Below are 25,334 nucleotides of genomic sequence, written 5' to 3'. Positions count from 1 at the left end.
GAGGAATTTAGTGTAATATTTGTTACAGTGCACCACAAATATATTTTAACCTTCATTATATTCATTTTATAAGATAGTCTTAAAAATGATTATCCTCATATTTGCAGGTAGAAAGGTTAAAATTCTTTCAAAATGATTGAAGGTGGGGCGCTCCTTTATAATTACTGAGTACATATTTCTTTTTCTTGATTAAAGATATAATATCAATTATAATTTTAATAAATCTAGTAAATGTGTTATTAAACCCTGTATTTTTGCAAAATTACTTATTTGAAAATTTGCTATATGACATTGGCCAGGCTACATTACTATTATATTAACAGTCCACACATTTAAGAGATTTTTCACAATCTTTTTCAGAGTTTGAACCAGCAATGTGATGAGCTGTCTCACTCTGATCAAGCAAAACACTTCAACATGTGACTAGTTTTGAATGAGTGATATTGCAGTCAATGGGAATGCTCACGTGCTTAAAGTTACGCATAAGTACTTTGCTGGATCAAGCCCCTACAACTCAATCCCATCACTTCTCAAGATTGATTCCTTAATTGACCTTTACTAATTTCGCAAAGAACTATCATGAAGCCTTTAAGGAACATACAAGCACTGCTGTATTTAGGTAAATTGCCTGAGTGCAACAGAGAACAGAGACTGATCTTCCCTCCATATATGTGTTATTACCCTGAAGCGGCTTTCAGTCAGTTCTATTGTATTTTGAATAAAGTAGAATGTAAATTCTCAACTCCTGGCTGACTTGAAGTTAAACTAACTGAATGATTCTTTTTAGATGAATCTTAATTTAGGGTGTCATTACTATGGAGCATTATTCCTTTGTAAAAGTTGGCAATTTGTAATGTACATAATTTGTATTTCCATTGCTGGAAAATGAACATTAGCCAATGAAAATGTTTTCCCCCACCCTGATTGCCCTGGTAATTTAGGAAATACGATAAATCTATTAAGTTGGAGCTTCTTAGAAACTAAATTTGTCTTTATAAGCCCTTACTCCCTCAAAATGGGCCCAGATGGGTCCAGATAAGTATATCTCTGACAGTAACTGGCAACCAATAAAGGGAAAAAAAAAAAAAAAAGGAAAGGAAAGGGCTTCAAGCATCCAAAAAGCCATCTATCACAATCACTGTCAGCTAGGTGATGAATGGCAGGTGTGGCAGCAGCCAGCTCTATCCCGGACTGTATGGAGACAAGCGCTACTGGTACTGCTGTCACTCTTTGTCATCCACTGCCAGCTGAGTCCTCCAGCTGCCAGTTGCTACCATGCAAGGCATAAAACATACACTTTGAACAATCACAGCAGCAGTGCTGAGCTTATAGACTGCATTATTAATTAGTTTAATGACGCTCAGCCCTATTAGAAAGCACAAGATAATTGTATTTAATTTGTGTACGTTTTAATTATGGCTCAAGCAATGCCAAATTTGATCAAGGTATCATCTTCTCTGTTCTGCTCTGTAACCATGTTTGTATTAATTTGCATCTGAAATAGGAGGAGCTGCTAATTCCTGCTGGGAATAGCCTTCTTTTTATTTTTTAAACAGTGTCATCGTTCACATCATGATGCGAGACCTCCGCCTGCTGATAACTGTGTAATCTTTTTCTGTAGCCACAAATTAAAAGCAGGTTTATGACCACATGCTACTAGCCCCTCTAGGGCCCTGAAGCATACAGTCCAAGAACAATTCATTTGCTCAGCCCTCCCCCATCCATGATGGAGATAGAAACAATTGCATCATTTAATTTACTATCGCAACGAGGATATGGCTCATTGGCCCCTCGTTGTTTTGAAGATGGATTTAATTAACCCCCAATGAATCTTGCCAGTAAGCATGTCAGCATCAGTATGGAATTGGAGTTGTCAAAAAATCAGCCGACGAGAAGGGTAATCAGTGCTTCTGAACCCAGCTCTAATGAGGGGACTTGTGATTAAAATTCTTGGCCCCAATAGGGAGCTAATGGGTGTAGTGGGTTAATACACTTCTCCATCCCTAGGGATCCGGTATTAAATTTGACTTAGATTGCTAGCAAAAAGCTGAAATTTAGTAATTCCTAATATCTACATATTTATTTAATGGAAAAGCTTTTTGCTACTACTAGAAAATAAATAACTACAAAAACCACACAGTTAAGTAAATACACAGTCCCTTAGGGAAGCAATCTGCATGCCTTTATAAGTCTGGCTACAATATGAAACTCATCAGAATGTTTATGATAGTAATTTATAATGAACATTTAGCAGGTGCCTCAGATGGCCTCCCGTAATTTGCCTTCATTAATAAAACTGTCTTTATTAGACCTTAAGTTTTATGCATTTTAATAAACCTTTATTACATTTTCATTTTACACAGAATCATTTTCAACAATGAATCCTCAAGTTAGTTTAGTTCGTAACAAGAAGTTAAAATCTTTTTGAGGCAAAATAATTTACAATGACCTATTTCACAATATAAACACAGTCCAGCACCCAAAGCATGTTCTGAAGTATAGTAAAATGATTATTAAAGCCATATGAGTGATTAACAATGTTCCACATGAAATGCATTTTTATCTTAATGAAAACAATGTCATTTCTTTTTTGGCTTCATTGCTCTTAGCTGAAGGGAGAAGAAAGTTCTTGTTATACTTCTGGTACAGTTTGAACCTGCCAACAATTCCAGTGCACATAGCACACCAAAGAGAGAACAAATGAAAGAGGGAACACCACATCCATTACTTGTGAAAAGATTATAAGAAAGTGAAAATGAAAGTAAATGACAAGGCTTATGAAGCAGTGCAGTGGTTCTCAACCTTTTAGGATTCAAGGCACCTCCATAGCTTTTGTTAACTGAACAGTACCCCATTTTCAAAAAATAATTTATTTATTACAGTGCTTACCATCTTGCAGAGGGGCTAGTAGTAGGGGTGGGGCAACAGCCAGGCATGGATGAGCCTGAGCCTACACACAAAGATTCACAGAAGTTTAGGGCTAGATGAGACCTCGTCAGAGCATCGGGTCCAGCCCCCCTGCTCTGGGCAGGAAAGACTGCTGGGGTAAAAAAAAAAACACATCTCTTCACACCTGCTTATTTTCTCGCACTTTGCAGTACTCTTCAGAAAGTCCCGTGGCACCCCTGATGCTACTGAGGCAGAGAGTGATAAGAGTATTTTTCTACAGCTTGAAGCACTTAAAATAGAGGCACTCATTCTAGGTTAAGGGTAGATAATAAGACATGAGTAATTCTGGTCTAGTTGATCACAAGACCTAAATAAGCTTTCATTAATTTGCTGTTTTCCAGAGTTCAATGATACTATTAAATATCCATGAAGCTGTGGATTTTTTTCTTTACATGAATGAAACCCAATTTTTCCATTTACCACAATTAAATACTATGCCAACCTGTAAGGTAGTTTCCACTACCAGACATCAGTTTCAATCTAGAAAAATACAGTGGCTTTTGTAGCACCTGTACTGGGCCTCAAACAATTTAGAGACAAGACTGTAGCATTTTATTTGCTATATAGCATCTGCACTGATCTCTTCAAAGGTGCACAAATAAAGCTCTCAGTGTGAATTTATACTGTTAACCTGTCCCTCCACAAACTGTCAAGTATTGGTTTGAGGAGGAAAAAAGAATTTTAGAAATGTCGTTTTTTAGCAGCTGCTAATTTCCACATCAGCTTCCCCTTCTAGAGGGATGTATAATTTGTCACAGCAGAGTAGCAAGACATAAGAAGTCATGGCATCACCAAAATACAGAAAAAACCCCATGAAAAACACGAATACCAAAGTCCAGTGTATAGCTACTATACAGACAAGGTTCCTTGGGTGAATTTGATATCTTTTATTAGACCAACCCAAATAGTTGGAGAATATTTATTAAGCAAGCTTTCAGGTTCAAAAACCCTTCGTCAGGCTAAGGAAGTTTCAGCAGTTGGTGTGTGCTCTTCCTGGATGGAAGAGCACACACTACTATACAATATGTCATAATCTGAGCTATAAATAATTTTGCCCCAGCAGTTTTTGGCCCTGTTCCTACTCATCCCTCCTAATCATTTGGAGAAAATAATAATTAATGTACATTCTTTCCTTAAAGAGCTTTAAAATGTCATGGTCAAGTTGTTTCAGGCTCCAAATTCCACTATTCTCAAAACGGAGGAAAGAGGAAGGGGATGGAATCACTAGGGTAGCCTATTTCTTCCTTTATGTTCCAATGAGAGAGCTGGAAGATGGGTGCAGACAGGGTACCAGAAGGACATGCAGAAAAAGAAATAAGGAACTCAGATTAGGAAAGACATTGCATTTCTCCCTGGACAAGCTGTGCCTGTGTTTATCCTGTACACACATCACCCTTCCAGTCCGGGTTTAGTAAGCAGCTGAAAGCACTGCTGCTTTTCTGCTATTGATTCAAGGATGCAAAACTGGGATAACTGTTCAGATGTACTTTGCCATGTGCTGAGATAAACTGTTAGTACTTCTTATCCCATGAATCTTTTTAGGATTTATCTGAGGACAATGGACATACACATCTCAGGCTAAAAACAGATGATTCATGTATCCAACGTAATTTATTTATTAACTCCAAAGACATTCATAAAGCTCACTTGAGAAATGGGGTAGGTAAGAGGAAGTGTGCCTGAAAAGGGCTAAACTAGGTTGATTTCTCTTTTCTTTCCTTGCAGTCAGATCTATTTTCAGTGTGTCTTCAAGGTGTGCACAATACGGAATAAGAAACAGCCTTTGCAGTGAAGGTTGTACACAAGTTTATAGAGCACAAATTTTGAACCACAAATAGAGCATCATGAGCGAGTAGGCAATAGAAATCTGCTTTAAGGAGAGAAGGTGAATCGACCACACAGTGGGCACATCTTTTGGCACATCTTTTGGCACAGTGGGCACATCTTTACACCACATATGGGTGTATGTATACACGTGCACGTCTGTACAGCGCAGTAAATGTGGCGACTTATGCCAACTTGAGTGTAAAAGTGATACCTGAATTATGCAGGTCACCCAATTTGGCACCGTTGAGGTGCCAAATTATATGCAGATGCCTTACTGTGCAATAACACTGTGTGTGGACTGACTTGGGACTAACTTTAGTCCCAAATCACTCCACACACTGCGTTAATGCACTTTAATGTCTGCACATGTAGATGCCAGCCTATTCCCACTTACTGTGCAGTACATTTAAGCTGGTCTAAATGTAGAAAGGCCCACTAAAGGCCAAAAAACAAGACTGTCCTTGGGTAGGTGTAGAAGGAAAGAAACCTCTGAGCAATTCAATAAACCTTTTTCAGACAATCTAGGGGTCTTGAAACTAGTGAGACCACACAATACCAGATCTTGCCGATTTTGCCAACATATTTGGTCAGCAACCTGATTAAATAAAGACCCCTAAACCCAGCTGTGAACAGTGACCCCACATCTGAAGTGTGGTTCTACTGGGACCTGAATTTTCTCTTTTTCATTTTGGGGCTATGAAAGAATGACAGTTATGAGTTCTACTGGAGGCCTAATATCCCTGCTCCTGCGAAGCTGAAGAGGCAGCAAACTCATCCATTTTCTAACTGCATATAAAATAGAATCTGAGAAAGGTTCTCTCTCTTCTAAATGATATAGAATCCTGAAATATTATGTTGACTAGGAAAAGCTAGTGTGGATGTATCAAGAGTAGGTTATGCCTGACTGACTAGATTTCCTCCTATGACAAGGTGACAGACTTTTTGAAGTGGGGGAGAGAAGTGGATGTGATATACCTTGACTTTATCAAGACTTTTGACACTATTTCCCATGAAATTCTCATTAATAAGTTAAGGAAATACAGACAAGATGAAAGTACTGTAAGGTGTATACCTAACTAATTGGATCATTGTGCTCAATGATTAATCATTAATGGTTCAATGTCTAGGTGGGAGGAAATATCCAGTGGAAATCTCTGGGGTCTGACCCAGGTCTGATTTTGTTTAATACCTTCATTAAGGATTTAGAGTGTGGGACTAAGTGCATGCTTACAAATTTGCAGATGACACCAAGTTGGGGACAGTTCCAGATACTTGGGAGGCTAGGATAAGGATTTACAATGACCTTGATAAACCTGGAGAAATGGTTCAAAAATCAATTGATTGCCATTTAATAACAACAATATAAAATCCTGCACTTGTGATGGAATAATTGAATGCACAAATACAGACTGGAGAAAGACTGCAGTACTGCAGATAATGACTTGGGAGGTTACACTGGATCATATGCTAAATATGAGCTTGTTGCAAAAAAGGCCAACAGCATACTGGGTGGTATTAATAAGAGTGTTCCTTGCAAATCAATGGTAGTGATTCTTCTGCTCTATTTGGCACCGGTGAGGTTGCACCTGGAATACTGTGTCCAGTTTTGGGCCCCACACTTCAAGAAAGATGTGGCAAAATTAAAGAATCCAGCAGAGACTGACAAAATAACCACACATTTGGGGAATGTGACATATAAGAAAAGGCTGAAAGAACTAGGATTATTTACTCTGGAGAGGAGAGGAGAGGAGAGACCTACTGTGGATTTGATAATAGCTTTCAAACACCAGCACTAGGGACAGACATCAAAAAGCCTGAGCCTGAATTAATTCAATCTTTGCAGGTTAGTCTAACCTGGCTAGGTTGAACCAGATAGTAACCGCACAAACATCCCAGAAATGCAGGCATGTGCTCAGGCTAGAAGATGGGGGGTACTAGAGCAGCCCTCCTGTCCTTTCCACAGCACTGAGCAGCGGGTGGGGCATGGCCAGACCCTAGCAGGATGCTCTGATTAGCCCAGCAGGGAATTGATAACACAGTGTTTATTACCCCTAACTCAGTGTTTATCACCCCATTAAGAAAACAACAGAGGGACATTGCCAGCTACCTGTTGACTCAGCAGGACTGTAGCCAGCACGTGGTCTGCAAGCTAATACGCAGACACCAAATTCCTGATTAACAGGGAGTGCTGAGGGGGAGGAGGGAAGCAGCCTGCAGTCTGTGCCAGAGCTGCAGCCAGGGAGCAGAGGAGAGGGGCCAACTCTGCTGTGCAGCAGAGAGCCCCACCCAGCCAGAGAGCATGCTGGCTTGCTGGGGGTGTCCAGTTAGTCTTAAACTAATAAGGGATCAGGACAGATATTGCATAAAACGGTTTGACCTAAATCAGTTAAGTCTGATACTACATTCAACTGGGTTTATATCAAACCAGTTTCAGCCATTTTCAAACTGATTTATATGCACTGAACATGTGTTCTGTTACAGCTTTAAACCAGTTTTTGATCACTTAAATCGGTTTATGTGTAATGTCTGTCCCTAGCCTGGAAGAATGGAAGACAGAGACAGACTATTTCAGGGATGCAGGAGACATGACAAAGAAAAACGCTTTTAGCAGCAAGGGAAATTCAGGTTGGATATTAGAAAGAACTTTCTCACAATAAGGGTGGAGCAAGCTTAACCTGTAAAATCAGCATCCTTGAAAGTTTTCAAGAGCATGTTAGATAGACACTTCCCTGGGATGGTTTTGTCAGAAATAACCCTGCCTTCAGCATGGGGTTGGACGAAGTGAAGTCCCTTCCAACTCTATTTCTATGATTTTATGGTATGAAAAATAAGTTTGTGTAGTTTTAGAACATTTCGAGTATTAGCAGTAAATCAGCTGTCTATACTGCTTCATCTTCTAAATTTACTATATCATTAGTAGACCCTTTAAGGTGATTAAATATTATTATCTGAAACAATCAATTTCTTAATTCAAAATGGGAAAACCACATTGTACCCAGATTGTATTATCTATTAAAAATATCCTGTATTTATAGCATTAACAGTGCACTACAAGCTAAATAGATAAAAAGGGTCTTCTATATACCGTCAAAATCAGGTGAAGTAGGGGAAACAGGACCAAGGGAAACAATGCAATTGGATACTGAGTTTACTGGCTGTTTGCCAGAAAGAACGAGGTGATGCACCTCCTGGCTGGATATGTTACAGCCATTGGTAGGTACAACAAAAGTGGTCCAGTCTCATGGCCTGAGTAATTTATGGGGCATTTTAAGAAAGGGGACCACGGTAAGGCTGTTCTGGAAGCAAAATAACCTATCAATTTGATGCTATCCCAAAGGAATGCACTGTCTCCATCTGCAGGACTGGAGTTAACCTGAGGAGAGATACTATGGTGGAGGATCATGCAAAAAGTCCGATTAGCAATTCCTTAGAGAAAAGCACTGCCCAGTACCCACTTTACGGAAAGCGTCTTGTTTCCTGCTTCAATGCTTGAAGAACTATAGGATAAAAAGCTAACCCCCTGGAGGCCAAAACTCTCCCTCATGCCAGGCAAATCAATCAAGAACATCTGCTCTAACAAACGAAGGGGAAAGGCCATCTCTGCATGTTAAAAGCACAAAATGACAGCTAGGACTGGACACCAATGTGTAGGCAGCCTTACAAATTTACAGACAGGGGTCATGACCCTTCTACTAACACTGCCATATATCCATGTGAATTAGGGGGCAAGAAAAGATTTATGGGACCAATTCTACTCCCACATTTACTGTAGAGATGTACTTTTAAAATTGAAGGAAAACATCAGACACCGGTTAGATGTTTTGATTAATAAAATATGTACAGAAGAATGCTAAATTCTGAGATTAAAAGACATTTGATCCATCACAAAGTCAAACTCTGTGTGGTCTACAACAGGCAGAAAGGAGGAAGTGATAAGCTGCTTGCTCTCAATGACTGACAGAAAATTCACTTTATGCCTCTAATGACAGGTTCCATTCCATTCACTCATCCTAACTTTTTGTTTCATATGAGAAATTAAAGAGCTTAGACTTCTTTACCCTTTGTGATCCAATTCCTCATTCGCTTCCCAAGCAAACTTTTGTTCATTGCTTAGCCCCAAAATGTCATGTTTTAAAGATTTTACTACACTCCTTTTAATTTATTACTGACTCAGTGGTCACCCAGTTCCCCTTTAATTCCTGCAAATACACACACTTGAGTTTAAGTACAAGATATGTTCCAAAAAATGTTCAAGAGACTTGTAAATTTTTGAAAGAATGGGACTTTGGTATGGACCTTGCTAATTGTTTCTAACTTTTTAGCATTCTCCAACTTCAGGGTACAGGATCCCCACCTTTGCAGCAGATTTTTCAGTGTTACAACTGGTATCAGTTAATTTCTACTAGACAATTTTCCATATTCTTGCAGTGAAAGAGAAAGAATTCCTATTTCATTTGTAATAACACACTACAATAAAAGCATAATGCTATTTTTGGTAAGTATAGAGATTATATGTCTACAGGTATTGTCACCTTTCTTTAGTACAGTAACAGAAAACATCAGAAAAAATTAGGAAAAGAACACCGTCTGCATAAAACCAGCATAAAAAATTGCATAATGACATTAGATGTAAATAACTTAGGCAGATAGATATTAAAATGAACTTGGAAGCTAGTGCTGACACTATACAATAAATAGAGTTATATGATTACATGTTGGTGATAAAAGTGCCAAAACACATTTGGTAGTCGGGGTATGAAAAGGTAAAGTAATTGAAGGAAATACTGCAAGCACAACAAAGCAGAACCAACAAAAAGCGTTAAAAAGTAGCTTTAAAATACAACAAATGTAAAGCAAAGTAGAATTGAATGTAAGAAAAAATCATTACATTTTACAGGTGAAGAAAACTTAAATAAATTTAAATTAAATATTAATTAAATTTAAATATTTGTTAATAGAAATGAGTTGATCTTACATCTATTATAGTTATCAGTTATAATGATCAATACACATTTTAAGTTTCTGACTTTTTAACTTTGTTGGGAACTTTTAGAAGAAAAAAGGAAGATGAATCAGAGGCCACAGTAAATGAGACCATTGTGCCAATGAACCTTTCACAGTGAAGTATTTGAATAAAAATAATTATTTCAAAATACTGGTTGTAAGATGCATGCTGTTATAAAGGTGATCCGCATTTGCTGTATTGTACAAATAAACTGAAATTGGTGGCCTGCAACTGTCTTCACTAGTGATTCCTGAAAGCCCCATTAGACAGAGGGGTACAAGTAAGGGTTATGGTACACTAGCTTAGACATGAGTGGAAGCTTTTATTATGTTAGTATTATCAATCTATCCACTACAAATTCAAACATGAATAAGACGGTATAGTATATACTATATTTACTCTAATAGATGAGGAGGTTTTTTCCGGTCAATCAGAATGGAAAAAAAAAGCCCCTCATCTTACATTTGCATACAAGCAAACCTCATTAACTGCACTATCATTAAACTGCTGCCAAAAGCAGCATGTGCTCAGTAATGGAAACCATCTATGTAGGTGATTAAACATAGCCAATACTGAACATAACTATAAAACCCATGGCCCATATGGGTAAATGGTTCCTGTCATGAGTAGGGGTCAAATTAATACATGGATCCTTTGTTTAGGGTATCTGGAGTACACACACACACTGGGCAGTCAGTGCTGACTTTTGGGGTCTCTATGGCTTGAAACACTGTCATCTCTGCTGAGGCCTAGCTGAATGAACTATATGGTAAATCACAAACCTTTTGGCTTTGGATTAATATCACACACAGTTTATACCAGAGGTGGGCAAAATGTGGCCCGTGGGCCAGACGTGGCCCGCCAGGTCATTGTATCCAGCCCGCAGGGCCCCTAAAAAAATTTAGAAAATTAATATTTATCTGCCCCTGGCTGCCTGTCATGTGGTCCTCAATGGCTTGCGAAAACTCAGTAAGCAGCCCTTCACCCAAAATAATTGCCCGTCCCTGGTTTATACTATACACGAGTATGTATAAAAGTGCTGCTTAACACTGTGGTTATGGAGTACCTGTGCTAAAACTTGTAGCAGTTTCAAAACAGGTAAATTGTATCAATTCTGGATGAACTAAGTGTATAGGTACCTATAATAATTTGCTTATGTGCATATTACTACAAGGATGTTTATTTCAAAGTCATTGTTCTCAAATTTGCCCCTCGCTTCCATGTGCTTAGGGAGAGCAGGGTCTGCCACTAGGGGAGAAGAAGATGGGGCTGCAGGAGGAAGAAGTTGGGGGGCAGAAGGCAAATGGGCAATCTCAGCCTCCCCCAGATTTATTTTTCCTGATGTAGCAGTGGGAGGGGGACAAATTCAAGGCAAACTTTCAATAATTAGCTTCTATAGCTGGAAAATTATAACACATCTATACATTTTCCATATATAGATTCTAATTACTGGGGAGAGGGATCATCTTATATTCAAATAAATATGGTAATATATCATTATGAATAACAAGATATTGTCTATAGGTCAAAGGATGAAAAACAAAACAAAAATAGATGTTTGTAAGCCAGAAATTTCAAATATATTAGGATACTAGGATGTTCTCTTTGTCCTTCTCTCATGACATTTATGTCATACCTTTCACTCTAAGCTTTACAGGGATTTTTAAAACCACAATAGTAATTTAAGCCCCAAACTGACATAAACAAGGAAAGTCACTATGCCCCTCTAAAGTAAACATAGCTGGAAGAGCTATGATTAAAAGAATGAGCTAAAACCTACATCTACACTATCTAAACTGTGACAAAGTAGATACCAATTAACAGTAGTCTTGTGGCTCCAGCAATTGTTTCGGTGTGCAGGGTAACAAAGCAATAAGGTGATGTTTATTCTTTAATACATTAATATAGTAAGGAAGACTGGTGACATACCAGTGTTTTAGCTACATGACAAACTTGGTGGCTTATTAAACAGCAACACAGCGCCACAATAACTAACATCTGGTAGCATATACATATCAAATTCTAGTTAAGGAGATCTGTAACTCAAGCTCCAGCATAATCCAAAGTATAAAAGCTGTACAAAGTAAATTTGCCTCATTTCCAAGGAGGCCTTATATTTTTTTACTTATTCTGCTTGGGCCTACAAACTGGTTACCTTCTCTCTTGTATTGATGTAAATAACTTACCTCATACGTCTGTTTATAAGATTAACATAATTTTTATTAAAGTAATGGTCCCCATGGCATTTTCTCTTTGCTATGAGCCCTAAGCATAGGACTGTTACTTAGAACTGGCACCGTGCATGTCCCAAGATGAGACCATTCCCATGGAGACTGCTTTCTCGCTTTCTGTGCCAGTGCTGATGGGTACTTAGTATACAGGAACGGGTACCTTACATCTTATAATTCCTTGTGCCTGTGAGTAGCTATGCTACATTTTGAGAGTTGGCACAAGCAGAACCATCAGGAAGACTCTTTAGAGAAAAGATTCATTTTCTTTTCGGTCATACTTAGGCCAAAGAAAATTGGATTTAATACAATATGGAAACCTGCAATTAGCCATTTTCAAAAGAGATTTTAAAATGCTTAGAAGAGGCTAATATGTCTGAGCAGTAGCTATTTTTCTAAACTTTACTGTACACCGTTGTGCCAAGCTATAGATTAGACTCAAACTATAATTCAAGTCCATTGTAGAACAATTCTATTTCTTCAATATTTGCTATGCTTGGTATGCTGCTGACATCCTATTTCTTGTCTGCCAGTTTATCCCTCTGGACAACATACTTGTTCATGCACATATGGATCTTGGAATCACTAGAAGCCTATGCCTGTTTTATTGATCCTCCCTGGATTGCTCCAACAACAGTAAAGCAGAATTTCCTAGCAAAGAAATCAATACTACTTTAGATTTAGGTTCCTATAACATCTTTAATAAATTATACACTAATGATTTATTGCCTATTAATTATAAATTAATAAGGAAAACATTTTGGCATGTTATGTAGCACACTGCACTTGGGTGTATGGAAACAGCTTTCTTATTTCCTCTTTCAATAGATATATTGACTAAGTCTTTAGAAATATATTACATTATGCTGCTATAAGATATGCTTATCCTATAATTCTGTGAATGGTTACCTGTTGCTTATAGCGTTTTACAGTAATTAAATACTTGGCAATCTGCGCTTTTATGACAGAGGGGAAAAGGTATGTAGGAAAAGGAGAGAGAAATTTAGTAACAGATACAAATATAATAGTTTGGAGGACTGACCCTTTGAATACTGGCATTTAATAGACAACCAAACAGTGAAATGAATACCTAATATTAGAGATTTGCATGTGCATATGCAAAAAGGGCACCAGATGATCTTTTGGAAGGCTCAAATTCAAACATATATCCTACTCACTTTACATTTGCAAATTTAAACTGTCCCATAAAATGCACTGCATTCTGTTAAATCTGGCACTACCCTCGACTGGTTTTACAAAAAGTGGTGGATGGCCACTCAAGCTTAATCAGTTCTGTTCCCCATTGTGTCACTGACTTGGTGTATGACCTTGGCCAAATCATTTCACTTTCCACTGACTACAGTGATTGCTATGATAGCGAGGGCTTGAGCTGCAACAAGTATAAATCAGTTTGTAAAGTGTTTTAGGGTTCTTCTGGATGAAAAGTGCTACATAAACTCAAATAATTAAGGTGCTATTTCATTTTATTAGAAATTATTTGCAACTGAATCATTTAAAATTAGGCTTCAGATTCTGCTCAGTCCCCTAAGAATCTACACCTATCACCACACCTGTACCAAAAGAGAGTGTTATGCACTTGCCATGTTTAATTCATAATCCACACGCTACTACTATGGAATCTTGGAAGTCGGCGGAATCTTCCCAGTACTATCCTATCTATGAAGTAAATTGCGCATGCATGCCACAGCCATGTTTTACATGTTCAGGATGCCACAGATATAGCAATACTTGTACTAAATGCAAAAGACTGCTACAAATGTATGGTTACACTTGCAACTTGAACTGTATGCATGTGTTATTGCAATAGGGCCTTTTATTACATAATAACAAAGCTTAGAGTAATGTCATATGCTTATTGTCAAATAAAGAATGGAAGAGAAGAGAATTGCAATTTTTCTATATTAGCTATTCTAGGAAAAGATGTGCAAATAAGTTTGATTCATGGTTGAACTGAATCTTCTCTATACCCTTAGGTTTGGATAGGTAACAAATGTTAATTAATGTCAAAAGCACTTTGAAGATGAGACGTGCTACACAAGTACTAAGTATGTTTTTTATTAGCATTTCCTATTACTGAATCTGCTGTGTGATTCATGTCCTTTATGGGTAATATCATTTGTTTTGTTAGGAGAGAATCACTTTAAAACCAAGAAATATTTTGAACTGAAAAAATATGCTTTACTTGTCAACAATAATTAATGGAATAACCAAACATGAATATGATTTAATTACTAAAGTGACCCAAAATGAGAGCTAAAACCATCATTTTGGCTACCGCTTCAGTGTTAGGGTTTATGATGTTATCAGAGGCCTGACTAAATTTACAGACTCATTTTTAGTTCTTTGACCATTACCCTTCATATATTGCTTACTTAGCATTCATGTAGCTTTTACATTTGGATAAGTTATCATAACTTGCACCTACTGTGTACCATACAATACAGTATGAGCATATATAATACATGTACGCTTATGGAATATTTTAAAGTTGTTGACAAGATTTCTAATGTAATAGAAGCCTCAACTAACATCTTAATGAAAATTAGCAAAATGGGAAACCATTTTCTACTGGTTCAATCCTGAAGAGTACTTAAGGCACTGGTAGCTTAGGGTGCTCAGAATCTCTCAGGAGAAAGGAAATATTTCTGCTGAAGCATGAATGACTGATGTTCTCATACTCTCACCTACATCCCTGCAATCTGAATGAAGTAAAAAAACCAAAACACCGACATTCCAAGAAAGATGATTATGTAACTGACTTCTTCATTATTATCTAAACATTGACGTTTTGGGGGTAGTAAATGGTTAATAGAGTTTTCTTTGGCTTGTACCATAATAAAAAGTTGAATATTCTAAATCAGTGCTTTGCATTTCATTTAAATTATCCCTCAGTTTTGTCCATTAGAAAAAGGATTGCATCACATAAATGCTTCCATATGGAGGGTTATCAGCTATATACACCAGTTGCCACATGAAGCACTATTACTTTTCAGCAGACCAGAGACTGAACATCCCAGGTAGAATGAGGGATGCATCACACTGCTAAAAGAGGGGAACCCCATCTTTGGACGCACACATTTCTTGCTGTGTAAACCACAAAGCAGCATTAGCTTTTGGTTTAAAAGAAGACACATGCTTGCCCTCAAGGACAGCAAAAAGACACTATGATATCTCTGGGAATTAAAAAGGAAAAACCATGAGATTAAAGTGGTTGTCAACCCTGGATATTATTTCTGACCCTGTGTTACTTGGAGCTGAGCTTTAGCAATAAACTCAAGGTAATCTCAACTCATGATGAAAATGGTTTACCGTATTCTGTTTGGCTTTTATACAGATCCTCTGTTCATCTCCCCATACTAAAATGCCAGCCCCACAAATATTTGCATATATTCCAGTCATGAATGTATTTATAGCACATGTGATTTTTAGGGCGTTCTGTCTTAGAAGTTTAGGAAACATCTCTAGTTCTATGTAAATTTCCTCACTTGTTATATGCGTAAACATGCATTTATCTCTAATAAAACAAAAAGCATTGTGAGATATAGCAAGTGACAACAGGCAAAAGCTTAAAATGAAATTCTGGAGTCATGCAAGAACTACAAGTGTTAAGTACTTTGTACAAAGAATCCTACAGTAGTTGAAGGGACAGACTCTTCCCTTTCACTCTTGCAATCCCTGGCTTTTCTTAAAAACACCTGAGACCCCCCTTCACGTCCACCCGCAATCCCTGCTGTCCAGTGAAGAGAGCAATAAGACAGCAATGTTGTGGAGCAGACAGGAATCTGCAACTCCCTCTGTATGTGCTCTTCACAGCATGTTTCCCCCACCCCTGCCCTACAGAGATCCAGTATTTTAGCTACATTTTGGATTTTGCCCCTGGGGAGAAGAGCAAGATGGAACTGTTAAGGCTTAGCCCACAGGGATTATAATAAATACACCATATTTGAGATCTAGAATATTAGAACTTCTTAAACTGAATGAATGACTGGCGGGCAAATGAGGGAGAAATTGAGTTCTCTTAATCCACAGAAATGCTAAGCCCGCACAACAGTTTTCTGAACTGTTGCTGCCTTTCTGAACAGAGAATACCTGGTTCTCTCAGAATCAAGGAATACATAACCAGTCTATTCATTCTAAAGCATTTGGTTAGCATGGTACACAATTACATTCTTGGTAAATAAACTGAAAACTATTAGTATGCCTGGCTACTTTTTATTGAATCAGACTAATTCCTTAGTCATTTTCAGTTACCTGTTAAGCGTTCATGATAAAAATGTTCCTTGGCAAGTTTGACATCAATAGTAAATGCTTTGCTTTAAGTCACTTTATGATTTTCTCTCCAAAGGAAACAATGCAAGAAGTGAAGACATTAAAAAGTGCCCAGCACTGAAGAACACAGAAAATCCTACCTCTACTACAGCTTTGGAATCCAGTCGAAAGTTGAAATCTCCAAAGACAAAATACGAAACTTTCTCAAACCGCTGATCTATTATTCTGAAAAGGCATACAAAAACACATTAACTGCTGTCACTGAGCTTTAAATTTATATAAGACAGCACCTATTGTACTATACAAAAAATTCTCCAGGGACTGCAACTGCAAAATGTTAAAGTACTTTAATGCAAGTCATGTATTCACAATTATGTTTTGAATTTGAACACAAACAATATTATTCTTGTAATATAAGAAGCAGTTATTTTTACTGGATTAAAGCTTCACTATATATGAACAACTGAATTGGATGTGCTGGTTTATGTACTTAAGATGACTTGTAGGTCTGTCTCTGTTTACACAAACCCAGATGTTATGGTATATTTGTTTCTCAATGCCCAGTTAAAATGGGGGAGTTGGATAAGGGCAAACTGCAGTTCAGTCCAGAAAAAGAGGAAAATGATGATCAAAGGACAAGGAGCACATTCTGAGATGACGGTACCTGCCTATTCTGCACCTCTGAAAATCAGATCTTGGTGTTTCAAGTTTGGGACCTAAAAACTGAATCATACAGAATTAGTGGATACTTCTATATTAGAATGTCTGCCTTAAAGTTTCTGTTGTAAGTGTACTCTCTGTAACATAGGGATTGCAATGTTTACCTGTATTTATTCAGCACTCTGAGATTCAGGGATGAAAAACTAGTTTAGAAGTACTATACGCTGTTTATTACTATCAGTGATAATATTGATCTATAATGTCCCCCATGGCTAGATTACGGCTTCCTGAAAAATCATCTCTTTCCTTGTGTACTGACATAACAGTTGAGGAATAGATGTTAAAAATGTTTGTATGCCTATAAGTAGAAAGATCTTTTACTCTGGTATCTACTCCCACCAATTCCATTAACTTTCAGGGTGTGACATAAAACCAAACTCTCTTTTCTGGCCTTTGTTTAGGTGGGAAGGAGCGATGTTTATTTTTTCAAAGAGTTTCATTTTTAAAAAAAATCTTAGGTCAAATATTAATTATGTGCTGCTATTAAACAACTGTACATGCTTCTAGAGATCTTGGTATTGGGCAAATCCTTCAACATTAACAACATAAAATAATTAAATGAGAATCACTGAATCAACACTTCATTACCTTGAGACAGGAACCAACTAATTAATTTCCTATTATTAACCAACGAGACCATAAAGTAACAAACCAAAATGTTACAGCTACAATTTAAGGGGGGGAGGCCTAGCGTATTAGGTGTACAGTACACAAAAAGAAATAACAAGTCTGAGACGATAAATTAGACATATTCTGACAGTAAATACATATATGAGCAGCATGATGCCAAATATCACAGTTTAGTTGAAGCTAAAGACCCACATGGATAGTTAAAGAATTATATAGAAATCCATACTAAGTAGCCTCTGGAACAATAATATCCAGCTAGAAGACGTTTGTTTTAAATGGCTGTAAAAGTTCAAATATATTACACCTATCTGGACATTTCAAAGCTATAAAATAAGAACACATCTCAAAGTTTACAGTGAGATACTATGTTGCTCTTAAAAAAATCCACTACATTTTTAGTTAATGGCAATCTATTACATAAACAATATTATTCCAATGAAAAAATCATGTACACTGAACCTAAGGCAGTGGCTATTTGAAACAGTCTCCTGCAAAGAACTATCCTTTCCTGGTAATAAACCCTCCAAATTCTCCATTCAGCTGACAGTATTGTACTTACTATTAATAAATTCTATATACTGTCAACTGCAACCAAACATCAAGAAAAGCCTGTCAGTACTGACCTGTTTGTAACATTAGTTTGATTAGTCCCCTCATGGCACTTCAAGGAAAATGAGAGCTTAAAAGTTAAACCATTTACATTACCACAATTTGCTAACGCTACCATTGCAAAATCCGATATACAATCTGTACACAAGAAAAGATTTGTTTGCATTGCCAACTTCCCCAATTCATATCACAGCTCTGACTTTGTTCAGTGCCATTTACTGCTGACAAAAGCTGAAAGATATCACTAGAATTACATCAAGGTTTAAAGAAGACATCTTAAAATAAATTGGTATTATGAAGATGATATCTTGGATTTACTATGCAAAGATAAATTTTTCAAACAAACAGTGTGCCATAAGTAGCCATTTAGACTGCCTCTTATATAGATTAACTTGAAAAAAATCAATCAGTTATGATGAACAAATCAGCAGATTAGTTGTGCTTCTAATCAATTAATTAAAATCCAGTTGTTCCATACACTTGCACGTTACCTGATTTAATTGGGAATCGTTTTGAATATAAATCAAAATAATCTTAAAGCTGGAAAATGGTTAATTTTAAAAACTTCTTGATGTCCACATACTTTTTGTTACTGTGCAGTTTTAAAGGCTAAATTAAGCTTAATTGAGGTCCTCAAGTTACTCAAATGACATCAGCATTGAAGGTCTACCTTACAAAGATATTTTTCTTAATTTTCATTCTCAGTCTGATATTTCAACAAATTTCTGTCTGACAACAAACAGTTTTATCTTCCATATTTGAAGCATTATGGAGACATTTATTTTCACAATGTCATGGTTAGTTGTGCAAGAGGCAGAATCCTATTTCACAGATGGGAAGACAAAGGCACAGAAGTAAACTCTTTTCTAATCCCCCAAATGACATAGCAGTTGAGAGGTGAAACAAGGAATTGAGAGTCATGACTCTGAATTTTGTGGTCACTCCACAAGACATAGATGTGTGCCAGGTTTTTATAAGATTTCCATGCAACTAAACATTTTTACAAATTCCCCAGACAACAGAATATATTCACTTGTGATTGTTAAAAATTCCTATAATGCTTAATAATAGAATACTTACTTTCAAAAATTAAATCAGTCAACAATATAGGTGATCTGGTTCCCTGGTTTCTAGAACTGTTTCTTATTCAAGGGATACCTAAATCTTAGGGCAATTTCAACAATTTGGTGACTCAATGACCCAATTCTGGAATCCTTACAACTGCCTCTTGTCCCAGTGAAAACAATCAGACTAGTTTTAGCAGATCTTGATTAAGGTTGCAGAATCCATTCCCAAGTTGGCAGACAAGGAGATAGTAAAGTAAAATATATAAATAGTTCTTCTTCTACCAGTCAGTGGAAGAAATAACACTTGCATTCCAGGCACCAGTATGAAATAGGGTCCATGATAAGTCATTATATAATGATGTTTTGAGGGAGGTCATAGATTGAAACAGAGTTACAGCTGGAACGAGAGATCTCTGAAAAAGTGTTCTACTTCTCTTGCCCTTGTCATTTAAACCATCAATCTCCATATCTCATCAAATGTCAATAAAGAAATTACAAGATATCTCTACTTCCTCAGCAAAAGTAAAAAAGTTTGTTTTCAAGCAAGATAGGAGGGCTTTGAAAGTTACTTTATTTTACTTGAGTATTTACTGTTATCACAATTTCCTTTTGAACATGCCATGAATCAAATAATCCTTTAAAAGGCTGCAGTGAATCACCCAATGGAGTGATAAATCTGAATCATATAAAAAGAAAGCAACCGACCCATGTCACCAGCATTAATTTAATGTTTCTTAGTGGGAGGGTCCAGTGCTATTTCATGCAGCTTTTATTTGCTGTTGGTATCAGATTATGAAAAAGGCCACAACATATATTCAGGTTTTAATCTTTCCTGTAAAAGGTTTTTTGGACAGCTTGTGGTAAGTATGACTAGCAGATAAGTGAATAAAAATTAAAGCTACATAACTATTTTTTCCTTACAGTTTTACATAAAAGTTCAAACTAAAATCCATTAAGTTTTAAGTTGTATGTCTGTTGTGATACAGAGACGGCAATGACTGGATTAGAACATAAACTGTTGAAAAAGAAACAGTACTTGAATGTAAATATCTCCAAAAAGATTACCAAGTAGGTGGGAATAACACTTTCACTACCATAATTACAAAGTATTTCCAGAAGGCAATTCTTATTTGCAAAACATGTCTACATTCATGGATACTAGGATAACAGTTGTAAAAGCTTATTTAAAATTTTAAAGAGGAAACGCTATAAATACAAACTCAAGGTGAACACAACTATAAGGTTGGATGTAATATTAATTCCTGGATTAGATAGACAATTGGTTTATGCTTGACGTTTGGTTATCCTGATGTTCTTTACTTCTTCATACCTGTAAATGTTTTAGTGGGAATAAAATTATTTACTCTTCTGCTGAATCCATTCACAGCATTGACCATATGAGGAAGTGAAGTCCATGAGTTACTAATGTTATTTAATTATCAATTTTATAAGCAGTCCTTGGTTCTGATATTAATGGTAGTGTAAAATAAAGGACCGATGAGTTTATACTAGTTTTTCAGAGTTTAAATACTTTATTTTCACTCTCCTTCTGGACTAAATTATTCTTTTTTTCCTACCCATCTCTGGTTATATTGAAAGTTAATCATATGTCAAACCACCTATGCTGTTCTTCTCTGGTTCTTTGCAATCATTGTCACATTTGGAGAAAAATAAATCAAAATGGGAAACTGAAATTCAGATAGGGACAGGTAAGTGCTTGGCTTAGCATCATATGATGAAGCTTTAATTTTACAGGCCAGTATCTTAGTATAAGATTACCGTATTTCTCTCAGTAGGCATTTTTATTTTATTTTTTTCTTAAGCAAAATATGGCACAATATGGGTGCCAACTGAACAAGGCATTTAAGCATGTAGTTCAGTCCCATTGTCGTCAGTGGGTTTTAAGCATTATTCAAGTTAAAAAATATGCTCAAATGTTTGCTCAGTTAATTTACATGCTTAAAAGTTCACAATGTGCTTGAGTGTTTTGCTGAACTGCACCCATGGCTACAGCATTAGAAACAGTCTCATTCGCAAGTATTTAAATTAAGGTTAAACTACTAAGCAGAGAAGTAAATGGTCAGATTGGCACCCTGGGTGCAAACCCCAGCAGTCCCAGTCCTCTCATCGGCCTTGTGCCCCATCTCCTTTTCCCTCCTCTGGGAGATGCTGTTTCTGTGGAGGGAATGGAGAACAGGGAAGGATTGGCGTGGCAGAAGTGATGTGTTGATGCAGCCAGCAGAGGGTTAATGCAAGAACCTTTATGTCCCCCTACCACCACTGCTGTCAACCAGTGCTACTGAGTCCTGTTGCCATGGGAATGTCACAATACTGAATTCAGTGGCACTTCCCCCATAGCAAAACCCTCCACCTGGCTGGGAGCTCTGCCCCCTCTCTGAGTACCGCCCCCTTTAACTCAGATCCTGGGGTTCATACCTCGGTCACCCACTGCTCGTTACAATACAAAGGGCATATGTTCACTGCAAACTGAAGTTGGTTGATCCCTGAGTCTGAGTGGATGGCTTACCTTACCACACTGCAAAGTTAAACTCACATTAGTGTCTAGCATTCGGGCAAAACCTACATGTGTGTATAGGTAGGAATTCTGGGGGCACATTCATACTCAGCACTGACTTACTGAAACAACATGAAACCTTCACCTGAGACCTCTTTAAAATGCTGTAATTTTATGACATCACAAGGTTCCACAGATTTCTGACATTAGACGGGGAACTAGGGGAAGCACTATCAGCAGCAAAGTGATTTAGCCAGCACACTTATTGCACAGTGCAAAGTCTTGTGAATGAACAAAGCACTCAGGTTCTGCCTTTAGGCGCCAACGAGTCCAATTAATCTCACCTGAAAGCATGGCAAAACTTAGGCTTTTTGTGAAGACAGAAGCGAGATAAGGGAAGAATCTAAACACAAGCCCAAATTAACAGTAAAGATGAACCCTCACAAGTCAAGTTGGTAAGTCCTTGCCCAGGTAAATATACTGAAATGTAGACATATTTGTAGAATCAAGTACCAATGTTGGGCTAGTGTTATCAACGAGTAGGACGATGAAGGTTTACATTTTAAAATCATCTACAAGATTTAAGAACCTATTCCCATCAAGAATAAAAAAGATTCAAATGAATGCAAATAGGACAATCAAAACCCAAATATCTTTAAAAATCTTAGGCAAAGTGTCAATTACATATAGATCAGAGACAATATGGAGTGTCAAGTGGAACACTCTGTTAATAATTTTTATATCAGTAATTATTAAAAGTTGTTAAAATTGTTCAGTAATTTATTTTTGCCACTGAATATAAAAATCAACATATACTATACTTATTTAACATACATTTTCCTTTGTAAAGGCATAAGGCCATATATATATGGTATTAATTCATTCTGAGGCATAAGGCCATATATATATGGTATTAATTTATTTTTGTTAGTTCAGAAAATAACAGGATAAGCAGACGCATTATTGACTTTCACTTGCTTTTACACTTATCCCTCATATACAGTCACTGAAAGGAGAATACAAAAAGCAGCTTAATATCAGCAATTTGGTGATGGAGGGAAGCAGTTGAACATGATTCAATGTGACAAGAGGCACAGTGATTTGGCTAAACCATTTCTTGGGACACTCTGTAAGGAGGATCAGCTGCATTATTCCTTTAATAGCCATGTCTAATGCAATAGCCTGGTGGGTTTTGTCCCAAGTCAAGGTATCAGCAGCAGGTCAGAAGGTAACATTCTGTTTACATGATTATTTCCTAAAGCACTTATCTTGCCTTCGGTGTGAAAGTTGACTTTTCTGTTTGTCAGGGGCCCTAAAGAATTGAAGGAATGGGAAAAATTAGCTACACTGAGCTGGAGCTGAATGGAATTAAGTGGGAGGTCTGAGAAAGGCCCGCTGTGGCACTCAGCAGGATACCTTATTAGCCGCGTCATCGCAGTTCATTCAGGCAAACCATAACAGTGTCACCAACATTCCCACACAAAGACAAAGTTCTTTACACAGTCTATAAACATGCTTCCCCTGGCCAATTCATCCTAGTTTGACACTACTGAAAAGAGGGGTTGTTTTAAAAAAAAATAGCAATAACAAAACAAAACAAAAAAACTCCTCAGCTCTGCCAAATGCACTGAATGGGGGATGCAGTGGGGAAGGATGGGCATTGTCATGGTTCTTGGGAAGAAACAAAGGTCAAATATTTTATACAGTGATATTTTTTTATCATAAAAAGTTGATAGGTTAAATATTATGTGAGATCTACACTTCTACATATCTTTGGGGGGCAGAGATCTCTCCCACCATAACTGTTATATCTTTTATAATATTCACAAAAAGGAATGCAGCAACATTTTAAAAAGTATTAATATTTCTAAAATAATCATAGAATAGCACTTGTGGCAATAAAGTGCATTTAGTCTGCATATACAGACCTGCTAATAGGTCAGTGGCAGTGACAAACACAAAATTAAGAAAATTACAAAAATAACTTGGATTCCTATGTGGTACAGGAGAAATAGTTACTTTACTGCTTTGAAAAGTTTATCTTGCATATTAAATTATAGGAAAAGATATCCGATACAAAAACACAGCTCAGCATCTATAAATTAACGTGCCTGTTCAGAGATACGTACCATATATCTATATAGCATCCTTTCTTAAATGGAAGGCTTCACCAAACCAGAAATAAGTAGCATGAGAGAGACAAATAGCAGCACAACCTAACTAAAGGCAGTATTCATTTCTGAAGTTAAACCATTTGTCTTCTTCACTGTTAATTTAAGCAGAGCTCTGAATTGAATATTTTCCAATTTTGATTGGAATCTGGTAAAAATAAAACTGAAACCTGTTTCTGTATGCCTGGGCAAAATCTTTTCACATTTCATCTGATCAATGAAGTGTTCACAAAACACTGGAGAGGCTGAAACAATAGGGAAATTTGCTTACTTGTTATGTGTAATGCAAGACACTGAAGCCCCACTGTTCACAAAAACTAGGGAGTCACACAGTAGTATTTAGAGTGAAGGTCACAGAAAGGTTACTGGACAGAAGACAAAACTAATAGGTATTTAACAATCAGATACAGACTAACTAAAAAATGTTTTACATTATAATTCTGTGTTTGAGATTGTTTTACTGCCAAGAGAAGACATCATTCTTGAAATAGAAAGCTAACAAAACACTAAATATGGGAAAAAAATTAACTTGACTATACTGTTGACTGCTACAAGAGGTAATGCAATTAAATTTGCAAATGAACTATGTACGGAGCACTAAGGTTATATTTTTATAATTGAATGCATCCTTAAAAGCCAAAAAGCGTTAATAACAATTCCTGCAGTGACTTCTGATGGAAAGCAAAGGAACAACTACAGTGAAATCTCTCTTATACAACCATAGCCACATCAAGGCACTGAGGCTAGGGGCAGAAGTTTCACATAAAATGGTTTAAATAATCAGAAACTGGTTTAAACCTGTAACAGAACAGAAGCTCAGTGCACACAAACCAGTTTCAAAATGCCTGAAACTGGTTTAAAATAAACCTGGTTGAATGTAGTATCAGACTTAACTGATTTGGGTCAAACCAGTTTATGAAATTTCTGTCCCAGACCCCTTCCTGGTTCAAGTTACATCACAGTCCTCCAGCATCCCAGCATGCTTTCCAGCTCTGGGCTGGGCTGTCTGCTCCAGCAGAGAAGGGTTGGGGGAGGGGAGAGAGAGGGGAGGCAGGGACTGCCCCACCTCCCCCCCAGACAAACTCCACTTCCCCTACTCAAACTTACTACTGGCTGTGTCTATGGACTGCGACTCCCAGAGGCACTTGGAAGCAGCCCCTGCCTGTGCCTGGAAGCAAGAAGAGTCCTGCTGCTGTGACTCTGGAGTGCAAATTCCAGACACCTTCGGGGCAGCAGGAAGCGAACACACAGCCTATGCTGGCTGTGAACCAGAGAGCCATGCTCTAGAACCCCCTGGCGTCTGGCCTGAGGCACTGCAGGCAT

At 37.3% G+C, this 25,334-nt stretch overlaps 1 protein-coding gene across 1 annotated transcript in view; it reads right to left on the bottom strand.

Annotated features, from left to right (window-relative positions):
• Window positions 1-25,334, bottom strand: part of LOC102368100 (type I inositol 1,4,5-trisphosphate 5-phosphatase-like) — a 95,335-nt gene that overhangs the window by 37,769 nt on the left and 32,232 nt on the right. Inside the window, exon 3 of the mRNA XM_006038830.2 lies at window positions 16,440-16,524. Within this exon, the coding sequence (XP_006038892.2) occupies window positions 16,440-16,524 (85 nt within the window). The remainder of the gene's footprint in view (window positions 1-16,439; window positions 16,525-25,334) is intronic.

The sequence above is a fragment of the Alligator sinensis genome, unplaced genomic scaffold (assembly GCF_000455745.1).
Source record: "Alligator sinensis unplaced genomic scaffold, ASM45574v1 scaffold1425_1, whole genome shotgun sequence".
Taxonomy (NCBI): domain Eukaryota; kingdom Metazoa; phylum Chordata; order Crocodylia; family Alligatoridae; genus Alligator; species Alligator sinensis.
Note: the sequence above shows the minus strand (reverse complement) of the source record. Positions and strands in the feature narration are given on the sequence as shown.